Raw genomic sequence first — 20,213 nt, forward strand, 5'->3', positions numbered from 1 at the left:
AGACGTGGAAAGGCCAAGAGCCACTGCAAGCAGGCCATGGGCCAACAGGGCTCCCCTGGGAGGGAGCCCAAGACTTGGGGGAAGGCAAAGCCTTCCAATCTGGGATCGACGCACCAGCAGAGGGGAGAAGAGATGCTCCCACCTGGCGGCATCCCTCCCTGTCTTCTGGCCCCAACACTCTGGGGGCTTCCTTCTGGGAAGCACTCCTCCCCTGACTACCATGTGGCAGAGCTAGGTCCCTCACCCAGGAGGCAGCCACCCCAGGAAAACAGAGAGAAATTCCCATTCTTACTGAAGGTGGTTTGAGATGGGTTTTCTGTCACTTGCAACCAAAGGATCCTGACAACCAGCCGGCTCTTGCCGATCTCAGCAGCGGCAGCAACGCCATTGTCTTTATTATTGTTCTTGTTATTTCAAAATCTTCAAGACGAGGGACAAACGAGGCCAGGGGAGAGGCCACCAACAGGCTGTCCAACAGCCGGAAGACACCAAGCCTGAGCGGGATGGTATCAGGGTCCTGCAACCCAAGAAGAGGCCCAGGCAGGGACCCTCTAACGCCCCTGGAGGAACCCACTACTTCCTCCCAGGGTCTCCCAAAGGGGCATGAGTGCAGGAAGTAGGACGGACCATGTGGGAACCTCCTGTTTAATAGCTGATGTTGCAGAAAAGAGAAGGGAGCCATTGTCCACAGGCCACAGGAAGTGGAAGTCTGGGTAACAGAATCACACCCTCTAAGAGAGACCCACCTTCTCCCCTTTTCATCTCAAAGAACAAGAAGGACCACCCACAAACTGTAAAACAAGTCTCCAACTTAAAACCCCTATAGGAGCTGGGCAGGCGACAGGGGATGCTATGTGTGTCTCCTTAGTAAAAGCAATGACTATTGTATCCTTTTAACAGAAGAGAGTGTCTTTGTCTAATAAACACACAGGAATACTCCTCTCTTCCAAAGAGAAACCTGCTACCCTCCACTCACCTTAAAACATGTAATTCTCTTGGTCTTTCAGTTTTCCATCTGATATATGCAAGAGTTAGAAGAAATATTCCTCTGTCCTCTTAACTCTACAATTAAAAAAAATTAAAAACCAGGCCTAGCACAGTGGCTCATGCCTATAATTCCAATACTTTGGGGGGTTCAGGCAGGAGGATCACTTAAGCCCAGGAGTTCGAGACCAGCCTGGGCAACATAGTGAGACCCCATCTCTAAACAAAACCTTTTTTTAAATTAGCTGGGCATGGTGACACACAATTGTAGTTACAGCTACTCAGGAGGCTGAGGTGGGAAGGTCACGTGAGCCCAGGGGTTGGAGACTGTAGTGAGCTATGATCACACCACTGCACTCCAGCCTAGGCAGCAAGGCAAGATCTCACCTCAATTAAAAAAAAAAAAAAAAAAAGGCAGGGGCGGTGGTGTTCACTCTTGTAATCCCAGCACTTTGGGAGGCCAAAGTGGATGGATCACCTGAGGTCAAGAGTTTGCGACCAGCCCAGCCAACATGGCAAAACGCCGTCTCTACTAAAAATACAAAAATTAGCCAGGCGTACTGGTGCACACCTGTAGTCCCAGTTACTCAGGAGGCTGAGGGAGGAGAATCACTTGAACCCAGGAGGCCGGAGGCTGCAGTGAGCCAAGATCGCACCACTGCACTCCAGCCTGGACAACAGAGCCAGACTCCTCAAAAAAAAAGAAAAAGAAAAAAATTGAAAACCAATAGGGCAAGTGCCATAATAAATGGCAACCAATGTTTGGTCTCAGTGTTAGGAACATGTTGTGGAGGGGTGGAGACTGTGGCTAAATGAAGACTGAAGCCCTGTGCCCTGCCCTGCAGAAGGGGCAGCTGCTCTTCAGGTCCAGCCAAACCAAACGTTGCCTGGAAAAGTGCAAGTGACACATCTTCTGATTACTAAGAAGCCAGAAATAATAGATTTTTGTATGAAATGTCTTCATTTTTCATTGTTGGCAGCTAAATAACAATTTTTAGTCTTTTATCAAACATGGGATTTCACCGTGTTTGCCAGGCTGGTCACGAACTCCTGACCTCAGGTGATCCACCCACCTTGGCTTCCCAAAGTGCTGGGATTACAGACCTGAGCCACTGTACCCACCCTAAACAAAAAATTTTAAAACAATCCTGTGCAGGCTGACAAAATCCACGTATGGGCCTAACCTGGCCTTAGGACCCCTGGGTTTTGAACCAGTGGTTCTGATCGTAAGTAAAGTGACGGGTTCTGCTTTCATCACATCTGTGGCCTCAGTAGCTTGTACAAGGCCTGGCCCACAGCAAGGGTGCAATCAATGACTTCTGACCAGAGCCGGATACACACACACACACACACACACGTGTCTATCACACTACCGACCAGACCTGGATACACACACACACCCCTCACACTACTGATCACTGAAGTCAAAGAATCTGAAAGCGAAGTTTCCCAGAGACAAGGGAATCCCCTGGGACAAAAGATTCATCCAACTCATTTGGATACAACTTAAACCTCCCTCCCTGTCCCCCAAGGAGTCTCAGCTGTTGGATAAAAGCAGACTATCATGGGATAGGGGTCAGAAAACCTGGGCTTCAGTTCCATCTCAACCACAAACTCACTTGGGAACCCCAGGCCAAGTGACTGAACGGCTCTGTGCCTCAATGTCCCCTTTCTAAAAAGTGAGATGATTGGATGAGATGATGTCTCAGTGTCTTCCAGCTCTAACAGCCTGTTTCCAGGATTCTAGTGCCAATAATTTCTTTGGGCTAGAAAGGACCAAAGGGTCCTAAACCCAGGTTTCTTCAGCCCTCAGTTACTAAACTGACCCAAGAACCAGCAGCAATCAACAAAGATGCACATGGACTGTCATTGTGAAAAACTGCAAACTACCTAAATGCCCCAATACAAGAGGAATGGGTAAGTAATGATAATTTTACTAGAATGCTATTATTAAATTATGTATTAGTATAATCATTCTTATAAGTATAGCTAATACATATGGAATGCTTAATATGTACCTCGCATTGTTCTGATAGCTTTGCAGGTCCTAATTCACCTAATTTCCCCATCAATCTAAGATGGGAGCACTATTTTAGGAGATGAAGAAACTGAGGCACACACAGATGGAGCAGCTGGCCACTCACCACACAGCAGGTAGGCAGTCAGGATTTGAACTGGACAGTGGCCATCACACAGCCCCCACATTTCATTCCGAAGCCATCAAAGGCTTGCTGATGGAGAGCGTTTAGCAGTGACACGAGGAAGTACGCACAAGCAGTATCTGCTGTCGTGTACCAGGCTCAAACCAAATGCAAGGAACAAAGAGGAAATACACCCAAAGGTGAAACAGTTATTTGGAAGGGTAAGATCTTTTTACTCATCTTTATTTCCCAAATTTTCTAAAATGAGCGCAGTAACTACGAACACAGCCAGACGTGGCAGGCGTCCCAGGGAGCTGGCTCCGCACCCAGCACTCACCTACTCTACTCCACCCCCAAGGGCCCAGATGTCGGCCTGCCCTGCATCCTGCTGTATCCCAGCATCTGGGCCAGGTACACAGTAGGTGCTTAATACAATGTGTTGGAACAAGGGAACAAGTCTATGAGGTAGGAACAGAGATTTCCCCATTTTATAGCTGAAGAAACCGATGTCCAAGAATCAGCTTCCCGAGGTCACAGAGCTGGTCACAGAGCTTGGATCTGGGACAAGCATGAGCACATCTCAGTGGAGACTTTCTACCAAGGACAATCGAAATCACCAGAGCTGGACTGCCAAATACAATGCGTGATCCAGGACTAGATCCTGGACTGGTGGTGGGGATGGGTGAGGAGATGGGGAGAGGGAACACTTGGGGAGAAACTGGTGAAATCTGAATATAGACTGTGCATTGTATCATTTAGTATAAACGTTGACTTCCCTGATTTTGTTCAAGGCACTGTTGTTACACAAGAGAATGTCTGTCTTCCTAAGTGATGCATGCTAAAGTCTGTAGGGGCATCCTGTCTGCAATGACTCTCAAATGGATCAAAATAATAATAATGCATGTGTACATGAGGGGGAGGGGGAAAAGAAAGGAAAGGGAGAGGGGGAGTGATCAAATAAAAAGTTACCAAAAATTTAACTCCAAAAAAAGTATTAAATTGCCCAGAAATACAACATGTTTGGTTTTGTGCCTAGAGCACCATAGGTATGCAGAAATGAATAATATATGCAGCCAGGTATATACACAAAATATCATTTCACCATACTGAGTTTCATAAGAGCGCCTGTAGCTGAACAGACATAAGAGAATGTGCTTTTGACACTCACACCTCCACTGTATTTACTACCTTTGTGTTCAAGGGGAAATAAATCTTTAAAACCACCCAATCAACATCCTGGTGGGCCACTGGCTGGTGCCTGAGACCACCCAGAGCTCCCTGACGTGGCAAATAAAACTTTCCAATCCCTCTGCCCTCCCCGGTGTGGTAAGGGCAGCAGGCCAAGGAGCCCAGGCTGCGGCTGCCCCCACACGGGGGTTCACGCTCCCAAGACAGAGTCATGGCCAGGAAGGCCTCTGCCACAGAGTGGGCCCCATTCAGCCCCTTTTGCTCATGCATTCATTTCTTCCACAAACGCTAACAAAGTCCCCATTAAAATCGTCAGGGACTTGGCCATGAACACAGCAGAAAAGGGCTGTGACCCCATGCGACTTATATTCTAATGGGAGAGAGATACTAAACAAATAAATCAACAAGATAATTCCAGGCAGTGATGGGTCAAGAAGAAAATCAGTGCAGTGGTGTAGAGAAAGGGACTAGAAGGCTCTCTGAGGAGGTGGCACTTGAGCTGAGAGCTGAAAGAGAAAGGGGGGCCCTTGGTACAAATCAGGGTTCCAAGAGCTCCAGGTAATAGGAACAGCAAAGAAAAAGTCTTAGAGGCTAGAACCAGCTGAACATAGTGCAAGAGCAGAAAAAAATCTGGTCGGGGCAGGACAGAACGAACTAGGCAGGGAGACAAGGTCTACACAGTGAACCGAAGTTGGATCACATGATACCTTCTAAGCCATCATAAGGAGCTGGGATTCGATGAACCTCCATGTTCCACCTCCAGCAGAGCGAGGATGGGGGAGGAAGAGGACTCCTTGTGCTTGTTCATGTCCCCAGCAAACAAACCAGAATGAAATGGCAGGGTGTTGGAGCTAAACCCAACCCTGTCAGTAATTACATTAAATATACATAAGCTAAACCGTCTAATTAAAAGGCTGGGACTGTCAGAATGGATTTAGAAAAGCAAGACTGAACTATATGATGCCTGTAAGAGATGCACTTGGAATATAAAGACAGAGGCAGAAAGGAAAAAAACGGAAAACGGTAAGCAGAAGAAAGGTGACATGGCTATAGCAATATCAGACAAAATAGACTTTAAGACAAGGAGCCTTATCAGATATAAAAAGGAATATTTCATAATGATAAACGGGTCAATTCGTCAGGAAGACATAACCATAAACACGTATTTCCAGCAACAGAACTTTAAAATGCAAAAAGTAATAACTGACAGAACTCAAAGGAGAAAAACATAAATCTACAGTCACAGATGGAGACTTCCAGAGCCTTCTCTCAATAACTACCAGAACAAGGAGACCAAGCATCAGTAAGGATACACAGATCCCAACAACACTACCAACCACCTTGATCCAAATGACATGTGTAGAACACTGCACCCCAAAATAGCAGAAGACACATTCTTTTCAAATGTGCATGAAATGGTCCCTAAGGTAGACTACCTGCTGGGTCATAAACCAAGTCTCAATCAATTTCAAAGGATTGAAAACCCACAGATTATATTCTCTGAGCACAAGAGAATTAAATTGGAAATCACTAAACAATGAGTTATCTGGAAAAGCCCTAAAATGTGGAGATCAATGCAATCAGATGGCTTCCTCACTCCCCACCCCACCCTCAGAGTAAACAGCACACACAACATCTGGCGCAAAAGTCCCCTGGGAGAAAGCAGTTAGGCATCTGTCTCATGGCCAGGTCTAAGCCCACACTCCTAGGTAAAGGGGGTACCAGGCTGGGGTAGATGCTCTGGCTTCAACCTCAACAACCCAATTGGCAAATCATTTCAAGAGATGCTGGGGTGGCCAGGCACAGTGGCTCATGCCTGTAATCTCAGCACTTTGGGAGTCGGTCGAGCGGACAAAATCACCTGAGGTCAGGGGTTTGAGACCAGCCTGGCCAATGTGGCAAAACACTGTCTCTACTAAAATTACAGAAATTAGCCAGACATATTGGCATGCGCCTGTAATCCCAGCTACTCGGGAGGCTGAGGCAGGAGAATGGCTTGAACCTGGGAGGTGGAGGTTGCAGTGAGCCAAGATTGTACCATTGCACTCCAGCCTTGGCAAGAGTAAGACTCTGTCTCAAAAAAAAGAAAACAAGAAAAAGAAAAAAGAGAGATGGTGGGGGTCTGTGTATTGTGTTGGAGAGACCAGGTCTTACCAAAGAGGAAACCATACCCCATAATACAGCCCACCTGCCCTGCCTCACTCAGAATGAGCCAGAATGAGGCCAACAGCCAATCAGTTCACCTTACTCAGGGGTCACTCTGGGCAGGGCCAGAGAAGGAGTCAATAAAGTAAAGCACAGTGGTCACGAATATGGGCTTTGGAGTAGAACAATCCTGAGTTCAAACCCACCCCTGACCATCACTGGTGTGTGGAACCCTGAGATGGCCCCAGGATTACTGTCCCCTGTGTCCGCGCCCTGGAGGATCCTTTCCCATTTCATGTAAGTGGGACTGTTAGTGTTGACTGTTTGGTAAAGGAAGAGGCGAAGGGATTTTGCAGATATAATTAGGGTCCAAAATCAGCTGACTGAGTGGGCCTGACCTAATCAGGTAAAGCCTTAAAAGACGCCTGTGGGGGATACAGCAGGGAGTAGAGCACAAGCACACTTCTAGGCCCTTCCTAAAGGAAGAGATTCAAAGCAAGTGATTCACCTGCTGGCCATGATGTGGCTATGCTGTGGGAGGATCACACCCCTAAGACTCAAGGGCACCTCTAGGAAGTGAGGGTGATAACCAGCCAATACCCTGAAAAAAATGGTGACCCCGGCTCCATAACACATGGAACTAAATTCTGCCAACAACCCCATGCAGATCCCTCCCATGCCCCCACCCCCGCTCCCTCCAAGCATCAGATGAGATCACAGCCAGGGTCAACACCCTGATGGCAGCCTCATGAGACCTTGAGCAGAAAACCCAGTTACACTGCACCCAGACTTCTGGCGTTATTTTAAGCCACTAAATGTGTGGTAACTTGTTCGGAAGCAACAGATAACTAATATGCCATCTCTGTGTGATCCCAGGCAAGTGACCTCACCCTCTCTGGGCCTCAGTTTCCTCATCTGCAAAACTGCAAGGCTGTAAACGACACAGGATGTGTAACAGCCTCACCCAGAAAGTGGGGAGCAGTATGTTCTGTGCCCTTTCAGCTTCATGGAGGGATTTCACAGCAGGGCAATGGAAGGTGGCGTCGTGTGTTTTTGAGACACGAATCTGTTTTTTCAATCTTCGGATGGGTTGTTTGGAGAAGAGAGTGAACAGCATCTTCTAGCTCCAACTTACAGCCATCCCAGTTACTCCCAACTGCCTTCAGAGTGCAGAGACCAATGTCCAGGGCAAGGGACCACTTGGTCAAAATAAATTCAGTTACTTATTTCAAGTCCCAGGAAGGATCTCAGACAGTGTGCTCAAGATGAGATGCTATAACTGTCCCTGTGCAAAAAGTAGGGAAATACTAAGATTCTAAAACAGAATGCTTAAAAATAACCTCTACTAATTACTGGGGCCTACTCAGGTGCCAGGCAGTGAGCCAAGTGTTTCAATATATTTTATAGATGAGGAAATCAAGGTTCAGAGAGGGAAAGTTTCTTGCCCAGGGTCACACAGCTGCTGAGGGGCAGAGATAAGATTCAGACCCAGACAATCTGGCTAGGCCCCTGGCACTTGAGCACAATACCACACAGTAAAAAATTCTCCTGTGCCAAATCCTCCAGCTCACACATACCCACATGGTCAAAAGACACCAGGCCATCTTAGTCCCCAGAAGTCTGCACAAAAATGCTTAGCAGTTAAATAATTCAAAACAATCACATCATGTAACAAAACACAGGCACATATAGAAGCAATTTTTTCATTCAAAAAATATTTAATGAGCATCTACTATGTGGCAGGCATTGTTGTTGGTGCTGGAGATCAAACTCTCTATCCTCTTGGCATGCCCATGACATGACACGCTGGTGAGGGAGGCAGACGATAAGCAATAAATAAGTAAAATATCTAGTGTGTTAGCTAGCAGGAAAAAAGCAATGCAAGAAAAGGAAGAAATGGTGAGGTGGGGATGTGCGGTGTCAGAAAAGTCCCCGTCAAGAACAGGATTTTCAGCAAAGGCCTGAAGGAGGGGGAGGGTCGAGCCACAGGGACACTGGGGGGTGGAGGGGAGCACATTCCAGATAGCACAGGTGCGAGGGCCCTGAGGCAGGTGCATGCTTGGTGCATTTGAGAAAAGGCAAATGCGCTTGGAGGAAGTGGATGTGGGGGTAAGAGCTACCCAGAAGATTCTGGGATTGGATAGTGGGGATGACTGCGCAACTTGGTGAATATACTCACAACCACTGAACTGTACACTTTGAAAGGGTGAGGTTTATGATGTGTGAATCATATCTGTTTTTGAAACTGTATGGGGGAAAAAGGAGTAATGAAAGAAGAGCTGGGAGAGCCAAGAGAGGCAGGTCTTGTGCGACATTCCAGGCCAGACTAAGGGCTACTTTTACTCTGAGTGAGATGTAACTGATTAGGGTCTCACTGGATCCCTCTGACTGCGTAAGGAGAACAGAATGTGGGAGGCCAGGGAGAGATCAAAACAGTCAACTGCAATGGTCCTGGCCATTCCCGGCTGCGTGTCCTCAGGTACGCCACTTCCCCTCTATGCAGCTGTTTTCCTCACCCAAGAAGTGGGCCTGAAAAATCCCTCCCCCACAGGGCAGAGGTGAGAGCTAACAGATGATGAAGTGCTGTTATGATGCCTATGCCCAGAGGGTGGAGTACCGATCCCGCCAAACAGTTTTTAATTATGCAAATGAGTTTCCTGAACAGAAAACAAGGGGCACCTTCCTCTGTCTCAGGAAGCAGAGGTTCATCTCGCATCAACAGCCCTCCCAGCCTAGAGGCAGCTGCCTTCACATCTCATCCACATTCTGGCCACAGATGGGAGCGCAAACTCCTCTCTGGGTGTGGTTGGCTGCACTGGCCTCCTCCAGGAAGCCTGCCCTGGTTACTTGGTGACACAGTAGCCACAGGAAAGCTGACATCCAAAGAGAGGACAGAACCAGTCGTAAGTCACAGAACAGCCTGGAAGCAGGCAGGGGATCTGCTGTGGGAGGGGAAGGTACACCCATTCCCCTCTGAGACCTTAGTAAGACCATTGTACAGTCTTGGTTTCCACGTCACCAAATGACCTATGCCATATCCAACTGAAAGCAGTCTGGTGGCTCCTCACACCACCAGGAATAAAACCCAAACTGCTCACCATGCAACTGAGGCCCATGTAACCTGGACCCTGTAACATGCCAATCTCATCTCCCCTACTCTTCCCTCCAGCCACCCTGGCCTCTTACTGTTCCTCAAACAAGCCTGGCACAGTCCTGCCTCAGGGCCTTTGCATCTGCTGCCTCTGCTGCCTGGAACATACTTTTCTCCACTCTTTCCACCAGGGACTCTTTCTCTTCCTTCAGGACTTGGTCAAATGTCATCTCCCTAGAAAAGCCTTCCTTGTCCATCCCGTCTAAAGTAGATGCAACCATCCCTGTCACAAACATAACCTCATTTTATTTCCTTCTGTCTGCATCCACTCCCCAGCTGTGTGGACTTGAGCAAGTTACTCAACCTCTCCCAGCTTTAGTTTCCCCATCTGCAAAACTGACCTCAGGGAGTTGTTGCAAGGGCTCAAAAAGCATGTGGCACAGTACCTGGAACACAGCAAGGCCTCAGTGGGTGTCCTTATTATGACAACTCTGGTACTTTTCTCAAGGGATTTCTTTTTGCGATGTCTGCAGATTCCCTGAGGGCAGAGACTTTGTCTTGTTCCAGCCACATGCCAGCACCTAGCACAGTGCCTAGCACACAGTGGGTGCTGAGTAGCCATTTATTGAATGAATAAGTCGATTAGTGGATGAAAGCATCAACTGCCCACACCCCAACCCTGGCCTCACTCTTCCTGAGAGATGCTCCTTACAGAAGCCACCCACCTTCCCAGCAAGCGGGGAAGCACAAGACCCTGGGTCCTGACGGCCGATGGCCACCTGCCTGCACCAGCTTTCAGCGGCCCCAGTTCCACCAGCCTGAAATAGCCTCGCCTCCCCTGGCCCAAAATCAAGGGATCGTCTGTCAGTTGCACCCTGGGGAAGGAACCAGGCGGGTAAACACAGATTGAGTGTCCAACCACAAGACAAAAGAAGAGCAGACAGACCCTTCTGGTCCTCAAGGAGCCAAGAAAATAAAAATAAGCTTAAAAATCCACATAGGGCTGGGAGGCTGGAGGGCTCTGCTTCTTCCTTGGGACTTCCTCCGGGAGGAGGGTGAGCCCACACACAATCACTGCACTCGCTCCCTAGAGTAACCCTAGGAGGTCTGGGGTCATCCCCATTTTGCAGATGGGGAAACCGGGGCTCAGAGAGGCAAAGCAACATCCCCAAGGTCACACAGGGGAAGAGCCAGGAACTGAACCCAGGCCAGGTGGCTCGAGAGTCTGTGCTCTAAACCATGAACCACAAGAGAGGGAGCCTCCCAGACACTCTGCTGGGTGAAAAGGGCAAACCGTATTATGCTACTTACGTAAACACATCTCACGTATTTCCACGCAGGCAGGCTAATGCCCCTATACAGTCTGAGAGCAGAGGTGGTAGTCAAAGGAGCTTTTAGCCCCGTGGTTCTCAACTGGAGGCTATTCTTCACGCCCAACCACCTCTAATGGATACTTGGAATATCTGGAGACATCTGTGGTTGTCATAGCTGGGGAAGAGGGGTCCTACTGGCATCTGGTACGTAGAGGCCAAGGATGCTGCTAAGCATCATTACAATGCACAGGACAGCGCCCCCGCCCCCCTCCACAGCAAAGAATGATCCAGCCCCGTATGTCAATAGTGCTGAAGGCTTAGAGACTAGTGGGATTTACTCCAGACCAACTGCTAGGGCCACAAATGACCCCTGTGAAGCCTCTTCAAGGGGGACTTCTGGCCAGGCACAGTGGCTCATGCCCATAATCCCAGCACTTTGGGAGGCCAAGGCGGGCAGAACACTTGAGGTCAGGAGTTCGATACCAGCCTGGCCAACATGGTGAAATCCTGTCTCTACTAAAAAATACAAAAATTAGCCGGGCGTGGTGGCACGTGCCTGTAGTCCCAGCTACTCGGGAGGATGAGGCAAGAGAACAGCTTGAACCCGGGAGGCAGAGGCTGAAGTGAGCCAAGATCACGCCACTGCACTCCAGTCTGGGCAACAGTACAAGACTCCATCAAAAAAAAAAAAAAGAGGGATTTTTGATCCTGGCTAAAACACAAACCCCTGAAAAGGATGTGGGCCACCAAGCTCTCTTCCCAGGTCTCTGGGGATGGAACTCTAACAAACTGAGTGGCTACTGCCCTAAACTGGAGGTCACCTCCCCTCCGGGGATGCAACTCGTGTCACCTGCAAAACAAGGAGATTCAGACCCAATGACCCACCTGGCTTCTGTTCAAGATCTCCGAAATGCAGGGCAGGAATCAGCTCTGACCTGGCCCCATGTCTGGGGAATGATGCTGTGGGACACAGCACACCGGTTTGAGGGGCAGCCCGCCCTGTCGCCCACCTCCCTCCAGTATTCCAGCCAGCACGCCTGCGTCTGCTGGAAGAAAAGAAAAGACGCCCCAAAAATCTGAGAGGTCAGGTTCTCCTGCAGCCAGGCATGACCTGCTTCAAACACTTAACTCTTGCAAAACCTTTAAGGGAGAGTGGCTGTGAAGCAAATAGGATGTGGGTTTCTTTGTCAAAGGGAGTGGCCCCAAGCCCAACAGGTCTTCAGCTCTCTGAACTGATAAAGGAGTATCTTTCTCTCCAAGAAGGGGGTGCCCTGAAGTCTCAAAAGCCAGAGACACCAACCCCATTCACCTCTTCTTAAAAGGGACAGTTAAATTGCTACCAGGGCAAACACCAGAATAAAAGTAGGCAGGCTTCCAGAAGGCTCGTCTGAAGAATGAGTCACAGAATCCCCATGGGGTTGTCCTTCTTATAAGGACAAGGACCTGTTGATGACTTCATTCTCGTGGCCCAGAACACTGCCCAGGATATACAGCAGATGCTCCATACATACCTGCACACAGAGAAAAGCAGTCTCATATCTTCATGGTTTTACCTGTACAGAGCTCTCTGTCTGCCATACATTAAAAAAAAAATGTCACCCATCTAAATCCTGCTGACACTCAGGTTTTTTTTTTTTTTTTGAGACGGAGTCTTGCTCTGTCGCCGGGGCTGGAGTGCAGTGGCCGGATCTCAGCTCACTGCAAGCTCCGCCTCCCGGGTTCACGCCATTCTCCTGCCTCAGCCTCCCGAGTAGCTGGGACTACAGATGCCCGCCACCTCGCCCGGCTAGTTTTTTGTATTTTTTAGTAGAGACGGGGTTTCACTGTGTTAGCCAGGATGGTCTCGATCTCCTGACCTCGTGATCCGCCCGTCTCGGCCTCCCAAAGTGCTGGGATTACAGGCTTGAGCCACCGCGCCCGGCCGACACTCAGGTTTTTATCATCAAAAGATTTTCACTGACTTCCTGACGATGATGAGTCCAACACAAGGTGGCCTGTCCCAGGCTCTCTGGCATCTGAAAACTGAAATAAGGTGGACTTTTTGACTTAATTCTTGCCCACCTGGGCAGCCCGGAGGTCTCACAGGGCCGGTAACTTTGCTCATGAACACAGCCTCATGTTGGCACAATTTAGGATAGTGGTGAAGAATGTGGGCCAGGCAGCCTCATTACCTGGGTCCAACTGCCAGCTCTGTCAGGCTGTGTGACCCTGGGAAACTGACTCGGCCTCTCTGTGTCTCTGTTTCATTTGTAAAACAGGAAGCGTAAGAATACCTGCAACTTTTGAGTTAATGCGTAAGGAACTATGAGCAGGGCTTGCAAGTATACAAATATTAGCAAATTGTTACCACTATTACTATTGCATTAATCTAAAAACCATGTTGAAAATACAATTCTTCCTGTCAGCTTCTTAAAAAATATATTCACATACATATGTATAATTTTATATGAAAAGGGTATTATAAACAGGATTTTACTTCCTTATCTTCCTGGTTGCCTTTCTCCCTAAGATACGTATCCTTCCATCCTTTTCTCCAACCTGCTGTCACCTTATACATACAACACACATGTATATATTATGGTTATTGTTTATTTTCCAAAAGAACTGTGTTACATATACCTCTCAGCATCCTACTTTTCATATGAAGACCACGTGGAAATCCCCCCAAGTCACTGGGGAGATCCCTCTGCCTCAATGACTGTGGAATCAAAGACCTGCCTCCACCCCCACCAGCCATGGCATTTCTCCCTAGTGTGAGGCTAGGAGTACAGAGTCTTTTAAAACAGAAAAAAATAGTGACAACAAAAAACCACAGTTTCTTGTTTGGCAAGCGGAGCTCCAATGAGAAGAAAAACTTTGGTCTCCTCCCTCCAAAAAGCGGAACCACAGAAAGCGTTCTGGGAGCTTTCTGCCCACAATCCCTGTTCCTCAGAGACCCCATCCCAGTCGGTTCCGGGCAGGCCCTCTATGTCTCTATAGCCCTCTGTCCTCAGCCACGGGGAGACCTTTGAGGAGCTGCTGACTGACTCCCACCCACAGGCCTCTGCCCACCCACCCAGGCCCTCTCTTCTCTTCTGACCACTGCCCAGCTGACACACCCATCATGGAAGTGACTGGCACCTGCCCCTGAGGTGCCTCCCCTTGGCAGGTGGGCCCAAGGCCTACTCAGCCTCTTCTAGGGGAATGGGGGGTCCTTTGAGCTTCAAAGAGCTGCATATCCCCCAAAATACCCGCACAGCATTCCAAACACCCAGTGCGCCTGGCACTGTTCTAACAGCTTTGACCTCAGGCTCATCCAAGCTTCACCACATCCTTGTGACGCAGGTGCTACACTGTGCCCGCTGGACAGATGAGGAAACTGAGACACAGAGCAAGTCAGTGATCAGCCCAAGGTCACCTACAGTCCCAGTGGGGGAAAGCCTGCATTTGAACATCAGCAGCCTGACTCCAGAGCTTCACTCAACCCTCATGCCATGAACAGCCCCGAAGCCCAGAGCAAGAACTAGGCAGCCTGCCATTTCTATCCGTCCACAGTTCTGCCCATTCAGTGGAGAAAAGAACGGGAGTCACAGAGGGGTAATAACAGGAGGAAGCGCAGGCAGAGGTGAAACATCACACAGACCTGGGTTCAAATCCCTGTTCTGCCACCTTAATAAATCATGTGCCAAGCCCTTCTTGGATGAGCCAAAGGCAGTCTATGAAGTGGCTGGGCACATGAGTTCTGGGGCAGGCAGCCTAGGATCAAATCCTGGCAATGGTGTCCACCTAACCCAGGGCAGCTCACTTAGATTTACTTTGCCTCGGTTTCCTCACCTCTCAATGGGGATAAAAACAGCATCCCCTTCGTAGAGAAAATGAAATGAGCTGACACACGCAAAGTGCTTAGAATGGCAAGTGATGAATCAAAGTGGTTCCTGCACAGCAATGACTGTCATTGTTGTCATCATGACTAACGTTGCCCAAAGCACACGGGGAGGACCCCCACATAGCCAGGGCTTCGAAACCATTCGAGCCAAGGTTCTGAGTCAAAACCCCGGCACTGTTTCCCCCAAGACTGATCCAGCATCTCTATGAAAGGGCTGTCCTTGCCGCTTCAAGATTCTTTAATAAACACACACAAAACACCAAACTCAGAGGACCCCCTGGAGAGGAGGGAGGGAGTGCAACCCAGTTCCTGAAGGAGATGGGGAAAGATGGAGAGATTCTGGAGGAACCACAAAGCCCTCGGCCTGGAACCAAACAAAACCACTGGTTCCTGTGGCCGGAGTTTAGTGGGTCAAACGGAAACTCACCCAGAGCTCCCATCCTCCTCTCAGTGCTGACTTAACTCAGACCTCACTTCCTCCAGGAAGCCCTCCCTGATCACCTCTGCTCTCTGGATGCTGAAGTTCCATAACCCTAATTATCTGTACTATTTAATTTTCCTATAACAACAATAATAACAAATATTTATATACCCTACTGCCAGACACTGTTCTAAGTGCTTTACATCAATTTCTATAACTCATTTATCTTCTTTAAAAAACCTATAAAATAGGACCTATTACCATCCCTCTTTTTACAAATAAGGCTCAAACAGGTTAAGGTGTTTGCCCAAGGTCACAAGTCCAAGGACTTAACCTCAAACAGTCTGGCTCCAGAGCCTTGTACTTGGATTGTTTTTTTAAAAACACCCATTTGGCCACCCTCCACTACACTGTCCTCTCCTTGAGGACAGAAGTCACACATGGCCCCTATCACGGGGGTTAGTTTCCACGGTTTCCATGGGCTGATGGGGCCTTCACACCAGGGGCACACGGAGGCCAGGGTGGTCCTTTAAGGCCTGCCTCTAACCACATGGAAATAAAAGCAGGGAGGGATTACCGTGCATTCTTCCAAGCCAGGAGACAGCGGAGAAAATCCCTCAGCAAATATAAAGGCTGAGAAGAGAGAGTGGGAAGACAGAAGAGAATCACAACCTGAGGCTGCCAGCCTTGTAGCCATGGAAAGCCTTGGTAATTAGCAGTTCCAGAAGCTCTAAGCCCCAGGTTAGTTTTGAAAACGAAAATGCCTTGGGATGTTTAGGGGCCATTCCTGACGGGCCAAGATGAGAAAGGACTCCTGGTGGCTCACAAACAACGTATGGCTGGTCAGGTTACACAATCTGTCTGTTTCTGGCACCAGCTTGGGGACACACAGAAGGACAAGGCAGAAAGGAAGTCCGGATTCCCCCTCCTTGTTTCACAGGTGTGGAAACTGAGGTCAGGACAGGCAGCATGACTGGTCCAAGACACACATCCAAGTCAGAATCAATTCATCTCAGAACTAACACATCAGATACAAAAAGAAAAATGTGATGAAGTCAGCAAATATAAAGTGTCAAAGAGATCATGTGAAAGCAGAGAAATCTTTTTTTTTCCTGTTTCTTGAATAATAAGAACGGCTGGCTCCAATCAATTTCCATTATTCCAGCTTCCTCCGACTCTACACGTGGACGATTTAAAACCACAGTTAACTCAAACACAATCTAGATCTGTTCTAAAATGAAACAAACCAGCTAGTGCGGGGCGTGGTGGGGGGGGAGGTATATTTTCTTTCCCATTAATATAAAAATTGGTTTGTATTTCCTGTTTCTCTTCCAAGCAGAGGAGCAGGGAGTGGCTCAGAAAGAGAAGTCAGGAGTTCCCTAGAATTTGACATTGCTCATAGACACCAGGGTTATCTACACGTTTAATTCAGAAACTGCCAGCTTCTAACTGAACAAATTCTTCACCCCGCCCCACCCCCCGAAACTATGAGAGAAGAAGGTTTGGAAAAGAAAGCCCATCTTGCCTTATTCTTACAGCCCTTTCTAGAAGCGTCCTTCGGCCAAATGGTTTTCAATGCTTCTGCACAAGCCCCTCTCCCACACCCCCCTTCCCCCAGTACATCTCCTTTCACAGGCAGAAGGGCTCTAGTCTAGGGCTCTCTTCTCCCTGAGTTGGAACTCTGATCTCACACAGCCTCCGCTGCACCCCTAAGCCATGGGGAGCCCCAGAGGACTCCAGAGTCTCCCTCTTTCTCCCAAAGACTGGAAGCTACAGAGCCGGGCTCTAGGGTCTTTGAAAGAGCCACCCCCACACCAGCCCTTCCTGAACCAGGATTAAAAGGCTTCCTAGAGCAGAGAAGGGGAGTAAATGAGGACCCAGCAGGAGGCACGGAGATTAAAGCTTTTATAGTCTCCTAACTTCCATCCAAGGCCCTGCCCTGTCCCACCCCCTCCACCCCCGGGCCACTTTTCTCACTTCCTAGGAGAGTAGGGAAGTGGCCCCTTCCTCCCTCTCACAGAAAAAAAAGCAAAAGCAAAATGCAGCATAGAATAGGGGTTTAAAACACTAGCTGGGATCGTCCTAGTTCAAAGCCCAGTACTACCACTTAATCAGCTGTGCGATCCCAGGCAAGCTACTCGGCCTCTCTGGAGCTAAACGTTCCCAATCCTAAAAACGGAAGGAGGCAGGGCCCAGTAGCTCACGCCTGTAATCCCAGCACTTTGGGGGCCGAGGTCGGCGGATCACTTGAGGCCAGGCGTCCGACACCAGCATGGCCAACATGGTGAAACCCCCTCTCTGCTAAAAATACAAAAATTAGCCGGCCGTGGTAGCTGGCGCGTGCCTGTAATCCCAGCTACTCGGAAGCTGAGGCACAAGAATTGCTTGAACCTGGGAGGAGGAGGAGATTGCAGTGAACCGAGATTGCGCCACTGCACTCCGGCCTGGGGGACTGAGGGAGACTCCGTCTCAAAAAAAAAATTTTTTTAATTAAAAATAGGGGAAATATTCGTCCCTACTTCATAGGACGCCTGTGAAGGTTAAACCTGCTAATTAATGACACATTTAAGGTGCCTGGCAAATAGTAAGTGCTCGGTTGTTATTTTACAAAGTCTGAGGTCGTGGTTTTGCACTTGGAGGTGGGGAGTTGGGGGGTGGATGCAGTTAGGGAGCCTGGACTGCCGAGTCGTGAGTTCGAAACTCACTCTCCCCGAACTCCAGCAAAAACCTGTGCATGGTGGGTTCTACCCTGGGGTTCTGTCAATCCCCGTCCCTCCTCTGAACTTCAGGTTTTATCCTACTCCACCAACGCGCAGGGACGCTGGGCTCTGGGGCTCCTACGGTCTGTCCTAGACGAGTGGTGCACCGGGCGCGAAGTTATTCCTGGGAAAAAGACGCAGGAGCGCGAGCTCCCGGCGCCGGGGTCCCCAAGCCCCTGCATCGCGGATGTAACTAATTTTAAAACGATTTGAAAGGCGAGGAGGGGGAAGAAAAGACAAAAGAGCAGCGCGCGCCGCGGGGAAGTGGGGTGCGGGAGAGCCCCGGTCGGAGCAGGACCGTGCGCCGCCCAGGGAAGGAGGCGACGGGACAGCTCTGGAGGAGCTTGGATCCCCCTCGCTTTCCGCGCGCCCCGCGGGGCGCTCCCGAGGCGACTCTCTCCACCCACGGGGACCACGGCCACAGGTTGTGGGGAACGCAGCGGGACGAGCGGCTGGAGGGAAAGCTGTCCCCGCGCTCCCGGGCGATACTAACCGACTGCAAGAAGCGCAAGGTGCCCACGTAGTCCCTCTCGGTGCCCAAAATCTCGTTGAGGACGCAGAGGCGGAGGCGCAGCTGGCGCTCCGACTCCCGGGCGGCAGAGCACGGGCCGGGGCCGGAGCTGGGCGCCGCGGCGCCAGGGGTCCGGGGGTCCGGGTGGGCGCAGTCCCCGGCCCCGTCGCCGCCGGGCTCGCTGCCGCTGGGCGCCTCCATTCTTGCGCGGCCGCGCGGCGCCGGCTCCTTTCCCCGCGCGGAGGTCGCGCCGAGCGGCAACTCAGGCGTCCAGGCGCCCCATCCCGGACGGGGCGCGCCGGCGGGCCGGGCTCAGCGGCGGGCCGGGCTCCCGGAGAGGCGGGCGGGAGTGGGGGCCGGGGGCTGGGCCGGGGGCGGAGGCAGCGCGCGGGGGCCGGGCGAGGGGCGGGAGGAGGCGGCCCTCGGGGCTCCCAGACGGCGGGCCCCCCGCCCCCGCGCCAGGGAGCGTCTGCCAAGTGCCACGCCGCGCTCGGCCGCAGAGGCGCTCTGCGCGTGCACGGGGCCCCTGGGGACGCGGCGCAGCGCTTGGCGCCTCCGTCGCAAGCTCCGGAGTCGGGCGGGAACCTCCGGAAGGGCCCCGCGGAGCCGGGAGTCCCAGGTCGCGCGCACGCCGAGCCAAGCTCACCAACTCCGCACCCGGACGCGTGGCGCCCCCCAGCCCGCCGCCACCGCGGGCTACGCCACTCCCACCCGGCACACGCGACACCCGCCGCGCGCAGGCTCCCGCTTGCAGGTCCGGCCGCCGCTCGGAGTAAACACCGGGCTGGGAAAGCTCGCGGCGGAGCCGCTCGGGGGCAAGCCAGCCCCGCCACGCGCGCCCCCGCGGCCCCGGGAAGAGAGGGGCGGCCGCTGCCTGGGCAGTGAAGGCCCTTCCCGGGAGCGCCGGGCCCTCGCGGTGCCCTCGGCGCTGCCACGACCTTGGGAAGGAATATGCGTGGCGCGCGCTCGCTCTCGCTTTTCTCTTTTCCGTTCCCTTTCCCATCTCTTTCCCTCCTTCCTTTTCTTTCTGAACTTCTTTGCCCCCGACCCTGCCCTTTCCACCTTTCCCAGAAGAAATTATTACCTGCTCTCGAGTTATTGATCAAGTGGCAGGTACCCTGCCTGCTCCCACTTCCATCCACCCACCCTCTGGGATAAGGCCTTGGGAAACCCAGCTTCTTGTCAGGTTGCTCTGGGTGATGTGGATCATCATCAAACCGCTTGGCAAATGTCCTCACCCGCCTTATCGGGAGGTATGGAGAAGGGAGGAAGCTCTGGGGCCTAGAGTCAGCTGCTCAGGTTCAAATCCTAGCTCCCCACTTGCTGGCCGGGTGGCCTTAGGCTGGTTTCCTTGCCTCAAGATTCTCAGTGTTTTCATCAGTATAATGGGAATGATCATGGTACCTAGCTCCAAGGTCCTTCCTGGGGTTCCATGGGAAGTACTTAGCACACGGCCAACACCTGGAAAGTTCTCTGTAAATGTTTGTTCTTAATATTATTGCATGTGTGAACGGCCCTCTAGGCCTGGCCCCGCTCTCGAATGGCCCATACAATTCCTAATCAACCTTCCGGAGCAGAGATTGTATTGTCTCTGCAGGAAGTGATTCACACAGTATCAGCTTCTATAGTCATTTTATGGACAGAAACATTATTGCTTATTTATCGCTGTTCCAAAAGCCTAGGATATTGGCCTCTCAATACTGTAAGTGCCTAAGGACACAGGGAGAGAATGAGGTGGCTTCTGCCCTCTCTGACTTCTTTCTTTGGGATCATGGGCAAGGTAGCATTTGATCTG

General features: G+C 50.7%; 1 protein-coding gene across 1 annotated transcript in view; it reads right to left on the reverse strand.

Annotated features, from left to right (window-relative positions):
• The window catches only part of PREX1 (phosphatidylinositol-3,4,5-trisphosphate dependent Rac exchange factor 1), a 205,285-nt gene extending 186,513 nt beyond the window's left edge, over positions 1 to 18,772 (reverse strand). Inside the window, exon 1 of the mRNA XM_033186674.1 lies at positions 18,401 to 18,772. Coding sequence (XP_033042565.1) covers positions 18,401 to 18,619 — 219 coding nt within the window. The 5' untranslated portion in view covers positions 18,620 to 18,772. The remainder of the gene's footprint in view (positions 1 to 18,400) is intronic.
• Between the last annotated feature and the right edge of the window lie 1,441 nt (positions 18,773 to 20,213).

This window comes from Trachypithecus francoisi, unplaced genomic scaffold (genome assembly GCF_009764315.1).
Source record: "Trachypithecus francoisi isolate TF-2019V2 unplaced genomic scaffold, Tfra_2.0 Lachesis_group21, whole genome shotgun sequence".
Taxonomy (NCBI): domain Eukaryota; kingdom Metazoa; phylum Chordata; class Mammalia; order Primates; family Cercopithecidae; genus Trachypithecus; species Trachypithecus francoisi.